Below are 10,000 nucleotides of genomic sequence, written 5' to 3'. Positions count from 1 at the left end.
TCTCTCTCTGTGTGTCTCTGTGTGTGTGTGTCTCTCTCTCTTTCTCTCTCTCTGTCTTTCTCTGTCTCTCTGTCCCTCTCTCTGTCTCTCTCTCTTTTTCTCTCTCTCTTTCTCTGTCTCTCTCTCTCTTTCTCTCTCTGTCGATCTCTCTCTTTTTCTGAATTTGAGTCGTCACTTTTCAACGATTTCTTAGTGTTTACCTCAAAAGCAAGAAAGTTGACACACCAAGGCAGATATTCAGGTGGTGTTATTGTTTTAATTAATAAAGCGTTTGCGACGTACGTCACCCAGATGAGGTGTGACATGGATAACATGATTGTAATTAATATAGAAAAATATGTATTTAGTACAGATTTAAATATATTTTGGCTATGTACATACATAGCTCCTCGTGATTCGCGTGTGTGGAATGTCGATAAAAACGGCATTGGCGTTGAGCAGCTCGAACAGTGTCTTCTTGACTTACATGATTCTCATGAAATTTATGTACTTATATGTGGCGATTTTAATGCTAGAACAGCTTCTGAAAATTAGTCTCAAATTAGTGAGGATGACGATATTATCAACAATTATTTTTTTTTTCTGAGAATGTCTCACGATGAAATAAGAAACACATTTGGGGATCAGCTTCTTGAAATGTGTAATGCTTTAGACATCATGATTTTAAATGGATTATACACGTATAGTTTTGAGGGAAGTTACACGTTCATATCAAACAACGGGTCAAGCACCGTTGACTATTTTTGATGTCTTGTGAAATGTTCTCAAATCAGCTTGCATGTAATGTTTCTCTTAAAGTAGATGACTGCACAGAGTCAGATCACATGCCTGTTGTATTATCATTCATGTGCTCAAAGAACTTACCCAAGACTGTAAATAATCAAGATGGCAGAAGCAAAAACAACGTCAGCCTTTGTTTGATATTTTCATTCAGAAAGGTATAAAGGGGAAATTTATGAATGCTATCATTGCTATGTATAAATGTGTTACGTCTTGCGTACGTATTGAAGATAAGTTAACTGAGTTTTTTGATTGTCCCGTTGGCTTAAGGCAAGGTTGTATGTTAAGCCCTATATTGTTTTCGTTATTTGTTAACGAAATTTCATCAGCAGTTGAAATCAGTGGTATTCATGGAATTCAGTTTTTGCCTGATTTATTAGAGTTGTTCATTCTTCTGTTCGCGGATGATATTGTACTGCTATCTAACACTGCGATTGGTCTGCAAAATCAAATTAATATTCTGAATAATGCATGTAAAACACTCTTCTTGAATGTAAATACTGACCAGACTAAAGTGATGGTTTTTCGAAAAGGTGGCTTTTGGGGAAGATATGAAAAGTGGAATCTCGATGGAAATGATCTAGAAGTAGTGAATGAATATAATTATCTAGGGTTTGTTTTTACAACAAAAATGAGTATAAACAAAGGAGTAGGGATCTTAGCAGCAAAAGGCAAACATAAATGCATTGACTGTATAAAATATATAACGAAGCTGAATGATATTTCCAAAGGATGTTTTTTCAAAATATTTGATGCTCAGGTACAACCCATTCTTTTGTACGCTTCTGAGATGTGGAGTCTTAACAGACTAGATAATATTGAGAAAGTTCATTCCTTTGCATGTAAACGTTTTTTGAACATAACACTTAGAGTACCAAACAAGTTTGCATACGGCGAATTAGGACGTTATCCACTGTATATAAATAGTGCAACAAGGTGTATCAAGTACTGGTTAAGGTTGCTGAATATGAATGTGCACCGATTACCCAGACAGGCATATTTGATGTTGTTTAACTTAGACGAAAGGGGAAAAAAATGCTGGGTGTCTTTAGTAAAAAATACTTTATTTAGACTTGGGTTTAGATATGTCTGGTTGCAACAAGGCGTTGGTTGTGAGCAAACATTTTTGTCATTATTTAAGCAAAGAATGAAAGATATATTTATGCAGGAGTGGGACGAGTCAGTAATGTCTAAAGACATATATCATAACTACAGACTGTTTAAAACTGGTTTTCAGTGTGAGCAATATTTTGACTATGTGGATAAAAAGTGTTTAAGGTACTGTTTGGTAAAATTACGACTTGGTTTGCTCCCAATAAATGGATCATTTTTTTAGAAGAACATTCAAATGTAATTCAAATTAAGCATGTAAATGTTGTAATGTAATCGAAGATGAAAACCATTTTATAAACAATTGTGTCCTTTACAATAACCTGCGGCAAAAAACATCTGAACTCTGAAGGTCAATCGTATGTTCACTTGATGAAGAATGGTTCTGTTTACAGTATTCGTAAACTATGCATTTATATATTTAATGCCCTGAAGATACGACAGGAATTCTGTGACAACAATGATGAAGCACTTTTGTTCTACAGGTTAAGTTAGTACGTATTTTACATTTTGTTGTGGCTGAGTGATCACCATATTGTGTACTTTTGACCTCTTTCTAGGGGCCGGAGGCCTGGAGATTAAAGTTTTGTTCTTGTTCTTCTTCTATGTTTTTCCCCTGCAGACCTGTCCCGCACTGTCCTGGGCTGCAGCATAGCAGGCGGGGTGGCGTGCCTGGCGTCCCTGTTGACCCTGCTGTGCGGCCTGTGTCGTGGATGCTCCGCCCCCTCCGCCAAGAGGCCCAACGTCTACCTGTCCGCCTCCGTGCTGCTGCTGCTGGCCAGTGAGTGGGCTTGGTTTCGAAACCCACTATTGTGGCAATGCATGCAGATACAATAAATTCCTGCATGACAGTTAAGAAGGAAGTCTTACAATAGTGTATTGGGTTCAAAACCACTATTATGGTGATATATATATATATATATATATATATATATATATATATATATATATATATATATATATATATATATATATATGTGTGTGTGTGTGTGTGTGTGTGTGTGTGTGTGTGTGTGTGTGTGTATGTGTGCGCGTGTGTGTGTATGACAGATGTCTTTGTCAAAAACAGTATTGTATTTGAAAATGTCAAAATAATGCAAATACAAATTAATGGGCAGGACAATAGTAAAGCGGTTTGTTTTTGTTGTTGTTGTTGTTGTTTTGTTTTGTTTTGTGCCTTTTAGTCCTATGGTAGGGTACACATTCATACAAACGTTTAGTACGTTACGGGTGTGTCTTTAGGAAGAAATGTATACATTGTGGTATGAATTAAAAGAAAATCCAGCTGACAAAGAGGCGCATAAGTAGGTATGCACGCGATTGCGTGGACGTACACATTTGTATCCGTGTGTGTATGTCCTAACGCATGCCGTTTTGTGATACCTGCTACCTGAACGTGAACGTGTAACCAAGCAATTACCTTGGGGAGTTAATGCAAGTTAATGTAACTAGGGGGAAAATAAACAAAATACATAAATAAATAGATAAGATAAAGCAAAGGAATAAAAAAAAAATGAATAAACAAATAAAATAGTGAACGAATAAAGTAGTTAACACATAAATAAATAGATAAATAAATAAATAAATAAATAAATAAATACCCCCCTCCCCCACTTCTTGCAGACATGAAAGTAGTGTGAAACGTGTTGTGAGTCATGTTTTCCCATTGGCTGTCAAGCTGCCCGTAAGTAGGCAGACACAGAGGCTGTCTGTTGGACCATCATTTCGACGTTTTCTTCAAGTCAGTCGATTCTTGGCAACTTGGCTGACTTTCTTCGCTTGGCGGTCGATACTCGTGTGGTGCGGTGCATTCTCTCTCTGTCTCTGTGTCTCTGTCTCTGTCTCTCTGTCTCTGTCTGTCTGTCTGTCTGTCTGTCTGTCTCTGTCTCTCTCTGTCTCAGGGGCCTTGGCCTTAATCTGAATGAAAGATCGTTTTCGTTTTCGTTTTCGTTTTCGTTCGTTCGTTCTCTCTCTCTCTCTCTCTCTCTTTCTCTCTCTCTCTCTCTCTCTCTCTCCCCCTCTCTCTCTCTCTCTCTTCTATTTAACAAAGGTCTATTTATGTTCAAAATCATGTCTGGATTTGCTCCCCCCTCGCTGAAGAATAAATTTGTAATCAACACTCATCGTCATCTTCATAAAGTTATGGTACCACTTCCAAGGATCGATCTTTTTAAATCTAGTCTGTCTTATTCAGGGGGCTGTTTATGGAATGAATTATTATCCTGCCTCAATGTAAACACTGTAAAAAGCATCCCTAACTTTAAAAACATATATCGTGCACATTTATTGAAAAACATGTGATTATGTGACACATATCAATTATAAACAAAAAATCATGTATAGATTGTCAATATATATACGCCTCTCTCCTCCCCTGTCAGTCTCTATGTCTCTCCACTGTCACTGTCACTATATCTGTCTGTTGTCAGCCTCCCCTGCCTTCTTTATTCTTCCTCTTGTCCATTCTTCCTTCCGCTCTCCACCACGCCCCTACCCTATTGTCCTCGTTGTTATTTATCTATCGCGATATTGTATTGTACATACGTTCTATGTTATGTTTGCACATGCTTATGCAATTTTGACGTTGATGTTGTGAATTGACTCTCGCTTTTTTTTTTTTTTTTTTTACTTTGTTGCTTTTTTTCCAATTATTATTCATGCCCAGAGGGCTGGATGTAAAAAAGTACTTTGTGCTTACTCCTTTACCCTCGTAAAATAAAATTGCCTTCGTTCGTTCGTTTCGTTCGTTCTCTCTCTCTCTCTCTCTCTCTCTCTCTCTCTCTCTCTCTCTCTCTCTCTTGGACACACACACACACTTTTTTTTTTCTTTTTTTTTTTTTTTTTTTTTTTTTTTTACTTTCTTTTTTTTTCTTTTTATTATTCATTCATTTATTTAGTCACTCATTTATTTTACATTTTTGTCCAGTTATTAACACGTCGCTGCACGTTCTTCGTTTTACCTCCCTTGAATTGTGAATTTCGCACAACAGAACCGGCTCTGGAAAAATAAGGGGGGGGGGGGGGGGGGGGGGGGAACTGGTAATGTAGAATACCGTTCGACGTTTGCTTTCATAACTGCACGAAGTGTGGGATAGTATTACGAATTATTTGCTTTCCCACGCTCTTCCCACAGCCCCACAGCCCCCCTCCCCCCCCCCCCCCCACTACACACACACACACACACACACACACACACACACACACACACACACACACACACATTTTTTTTTTTCTTGCATTTCTCATGATCATCGTTGTCCCGCTGTTCAAGTATGCAGCAAGGGAGTGAACTGCGGTAATCAAATGAGCCTTCGGAGATTCTAAAGATATTTACGTCCCCTGCACAAGTATGTCAATGGATTTTTTTCTCTTTATTTTATTTATTTTTATTATTATTTTATTTTTATTTTTATTTTTTTAAGATTTTTTTTTCTTTTTCTCTGTCTTTCTTCTTCTTCTTCTTCTTCTTCTTCTTCTTCTTCTTCTTCTTTTCTTCTTTTTTGATGATTTCATCACCTCCCTTTCTCCGTTCCTTCTCCATTCGGGATTTCTCCCTGTATTCGTCATCGGTTTCATGTGGTGTCGTTTTTTGGCTGTCCGTGCGATTTAGAGGGATAGCGAGGCCCTGTGCAAAATGGTGTGTGTGTGTGTGTGTGTGTGTGAGAGAGAGAGAGAGAGAGAGAGAGAGAGAGAGAGATTTTTCTTTAACAATAACCATGAAGCGAACACCCATTGCGCTCTGGTGGTAATCCTATTTCCACAACGAATGCAAAGAAATGCAGAGAATGAGAGAGGTTGTTCGGAGGGGAGGGGGGGGGGGGGGGGGTAAGAGCGGAAGGGGGGGGGGGGGGGGGGGGGGAGGGGGCGATTGGGAAGCAAGGGAGGGGGGGGGGGGTGTCCATTTTCCTTCTCCCAGTTCTCTGCCCTGATTATTGAAAGGGTCCTGTCGAGGAAAGGAACAAGGATAAATGCACGCATTACCCCATTCACGCACGCACGTACGCACCTGTACGCATACGTGCGCATGGACACATGCACACTCACACATGCCCGCAAACACACACACTCTCACTCACTCTCTCTCTCTCTCTCACACACACACACGCGCAACTAACCCGCTCCTCACGAACGATGATGCTCTCTCTCTCTCTCTCTCTCTCTCTCTCTCTCTCTCTCTCTCTCTCTCTCTCTCTCTCTCTCTCTCTCTCTCTCTCTCCTCTCTCTCTCTCCCTTTCTCTGTCACTCTTTCACATGAATGATATATCAGTGCCGGTTCATTATCATTTTTCTTTCATTTTCTTCTTCTTCTTCTTTCTTTTAACAAATTAACTTGCACCGATGTTTACAGACAGACATTAAAATATGAGAATCAAACAGACGCGCGCGCGCACAAACACACACACACACACACACACACACACACACACACACACACACGTGCGCGCGCACACGCGCATAAGAGATCAGAAGCCAAGGTCATCACGTTTTCAGGCACTGTAGAGCCTGATATTAATATCAAATATTCAAAAATTTAGTATAATAATGCAGTCACGTAGAGACAATGATCCATATATCTCTTGTAAGGAGCATTATCTCTGTACTGTCCCAAGGTCGGAGATAAAGGGTCAAGGTCACTCCCCCCCACCCCCTCCCCCTATAGGTACAATCTGATATTTAGTCCTCCTGAAGTGTGGAAGTGTCGTAGTGCGAACAAAATATGACGAGGAATGAAAGGTCATGGGGTTAAAGTTCAAGGTCACAACATGTCAAAAATGAAGACAAAACCCGAAGAAGCATGATAGAGCCTGCTCTGTTCTTCCAATGTTTATGCTGCTTCATTGAATGGTTTTGCCAACATTCACTTATTCGAAAGTAAAGCCAAGTTTTCAGTTCTGAGATTAAAGGTCACATTTTTGCTGATCCCCCCCCCCCCACAACCCCCCCCCTCCCCCCCCTCCAAAGCCGTGTAAGGACAGTCTTGTGTCAGTGACTGAGCAGCCCTTCACTGACGAGCGTACTATTTAGCATGATTTAAGGAGTTCATCTGTATATAATAATAATAATGAGAAAAAGAAGAAGATGCAGGCTTACATAGCGCAGTACACCCATCTCAAATGGGGCTCACCGCGCTTTACAATAAGATAAACAAATTTAAGACTAAGTGACGTACAAATGTATACAAAAAAAAGAACAACAAAAAAAGAAATAAAGATTAATGATTAGACAGACATAGTCTCACATTACATTTGCTAAAGTATACATATTTAAGACTATTTCACATCACACTATCAATGTGTGTGTGTGTGTGTGTGTGTGTGTGTGTGTGTGTGTGTGTGTGTGTGTGTGTGTGTGTGTGTGTGTGTGTGTGTGTGTGTGTGTGTGTGTGTGTGTGTTCTTTTTTTTTCTTTTTTTTTCTTTCTTTTTTTCTTTTCTTTTCAACGTTTCAAGCTATGTGCGGTATCGCCAGTGGCATATGCTTCATCGCCTTGCGGGACCTGGACAACACCTCCGTGAGATCTTACTCCTCCTCCTCCTCCTCCTCCTCCTCCTCTTCCTCCTCCCTGGTGATGCCTCTGCCCCCAGCTCTGCCGGAGTACGTCAGCCAGGACTACAGCTGGTCCTTCATGCTCCATTGGATCGCTACGGGCCTGGCCATGCTCGACAGTTTCCTTCTGCTCTGCCTTCTGCACAATAGCTACGACGTTGTGGGCGACGACAGTGTCAAGTACAGCCGTTATACTAGTATTTGATTCAAGGGGTGTTTGTGTGTGTGTGGAGGGGAGGGGGGGGGGAGAGAAAGGGGGGTGAGAGGGGTGGAGGGTGGGGTTGCTGGGGGGAGAGGAGGCGGAGGGAAGACACAAACAGATCTTGGTTGGTTGGTTGGTTGGTTGTTTTGGTGGTTTGTTGGAAGGGGGTGGCGTGTTTTCGTCTCTCTGTGTGTTATGTTGATTAGAAAATAATGTACAACGCGTGTATATCTTATATGTAGCTTTCATGGGTGGTGGTGGTGGTCGGGGGTGGGGGGTGGGGGGGGGGGGTGAAGGGGGGGGGGGGGGGTTATGTGCTTATTTGTTTGTTCATGTATTTGTTTGGATGGTTGGTTGGTTATTAATTAATTAATTAATTGATTGATTGATTGATTGATTGATTGATTGATTGAGTTTTGTGTTTGTTTATTCATTTACTTATTTATTTGAGCGCAGTATATGTTATGCACCAGAATAAAAGGTTCCATGGCACAACATTACATTAGGGCTTGATGGAAATGTGATTCATGTCGGGTGTAAATATGTGCGTAGGGCGTGATGGTGTGAGCTTTTTCTTTATGTATTGAATTTTAAACTGAACAAAATATCTGTGTGTATGTGTGTGTGTGTGTGTGTGTGTGTGTGTGTGTGTGTGTGTGTGTGTGTGTGTGTGTGTGTGTGTGTGTGTGTGTGTGTGTGTGTGTGTGTGTGTGTGTGTGTTGTTGTTGTTGTTGTTGTTGTTGTTGTTGGTTGTGGTGGTGATGGGTTTTTTTTGTTTTTGTTTTGTTTGGTTAGGGTTTTTTTGGGCGGGAGGGTGGGGGGTTGTGTGTGTGTGTGTGTGTGTGTGTGTGTGTGTGTGTGTGTGTGTGTGTGTGTGTGTGTGTGTGTTCATGTGTGTATTCGTGGGTGGGTGGGGGTGTATGTGGATTATAACATGTTCACTTTGAACCTAGCCTATGTATATTGGGCAATATTGTTAACCTCCTATGATGTTTTGTTGAAGGAACAATGGACGTGTTGGCATCGTTTTGATCACCACCCAGTTGGTTGATTAAATTTTGAAAAAAACAACAACCTCAAACACACACACACACACACACACACACACACACACACACACACACACACACACACACACACACACACACGTGTACGTGCGCGCGCAAAACAGACAAACAGACCCCCGCCCTGCTCCCCGCAACACACACACTGAATATATAGCAGAAATTAACTCTTTTCTACATGTGGTTGTAGCTCCACCACATCCTCGAAATTGTAGCGATTTCTTTAATAATAAATCAGTTGCTTTTATAGTAGAGTACTATTGATAATAACTATACGTATATACGCCATGCCTCATCCTACCAACTTTCGCAGTACTTCGCATGTGTGTGTGTGTGTGTGTGTGGTGTGTGTGTGCGTGCGTGCGTGCGTGCGTGTGTGCGTGTGTGTGTGAGGGAGAGAGAGTGTATGTGTGTGTGTGCGTGTGTGCATCTGTGTGTGTGTGTGTGTGTGTGTGTGTCTGAGAGTGCGTGTGCGTGTGAATATGTGTGTGTGTGTGTGTGTGTGTGTGTGTGTGTGTGTGTGTGTGTGTGTGTGTGTGTGTTAGTGTGTGTGTGAGAGAGAGAGACAGACAGACAGACAGGTAACGTTTGGCAACTGCCAGTGCTTGCCTATAAATTGGTTTTCCTTTAACAGGAATTGCTCTGCTGTACATTAAAAACACAATTATGATAATCATCATTATCACTTTTGTTATACAATGTATTATAATAAAAGTAAACTTCACCTCTCTGTTTATGTGTGTTTGTGTGTGTGTGTGTGTGTGTGTGCGTGTGCGTGTGCATGTGTGTGTGAGTGTGTGTGTGTAAAAGAGGGAGGGAGAGACAAACACAGAGAGAGACAGAGAGAGAGAGACGGGGGAGTTTTTAGGCTTGGTTTGAAAACAAACAACTACTGGAGTAGTGGTCTGGGTGCTGGTTTTTGGGATGAGATGATATGTACCAGTTGTACAGAGTGCAGCATGATCTTAGAGCTCGTAACAGAACAGGCCATGGCACCAAAAGGGTTATTTTCTCCGTGGCAAATGTTATGATTGTAGAAAAATCCAATTGGATAAATAAACAAACATACTTGCAGACGATTGTGACATTTATTTCATTTCGTCTTATTTTATTTCTCTACACTTTCAGTTTCTTAGGGAGGCGTCGAGGCGTTCAGACAAAGCCATATACGCTACACCACATCTGCTAGGCAGATGCCTGACCAGCAGCATTTATAACATAACGCGCTTAGTCAGGCCTTGAGTGCATGCGTACATATTTGTGCGCTTCTCAGAATGGATTTCTTCTGTAGAATTATTG

General features: G+C 41.0%; 1 protein-coding gene across 1 annotated transcript in view; it reads left to right on the top strand.

Moving 5' to 3' along the window:
• Nucleotides 1–7,693, top strand: part of LOC143291624 (uncharacterized) — a 100,404-nt gene extending 92,711 nt beyond the window's left edge. Inside the window, exons 4-5 of the mRNA XM_076601589.1 lie at nt 2,513–2,671; nt 7,339–7,693. Of these exons, the coding sequence (XP_076457704.1) occupies nt 2,513–2,671; nt 7,339–7,640 (461 nt within the window). The 3' untranslated portion in view covers nt 7,641–7,693. The remainder of the gene's footprint in view (nt 1–2,512; nt 2,672–7,338) is intronic.
• The last annotated feature ends 2,307 nt before the right edge of the window (nt 7,694–10,000 follow it).

The sequence above is a fragment of the Babylonia areolata genome, chromosome 1, assembly GCF_041734735.1.
Source record: "Babylonia areolata isolate BAREFJ2019XMU chromosome 1, ASM4173473v1, whole genome shotgun sequence".
Classification (NCBI taxonomy): Eukaryota; Metazoa; Mollusca; class Gastropoda; order Neogastropoda; family Buccinidae; genus Babylonia; species Babylonia areolata.
This window is presented reverse-complemented; position numbering and strand designations above follow the sequence as displayed.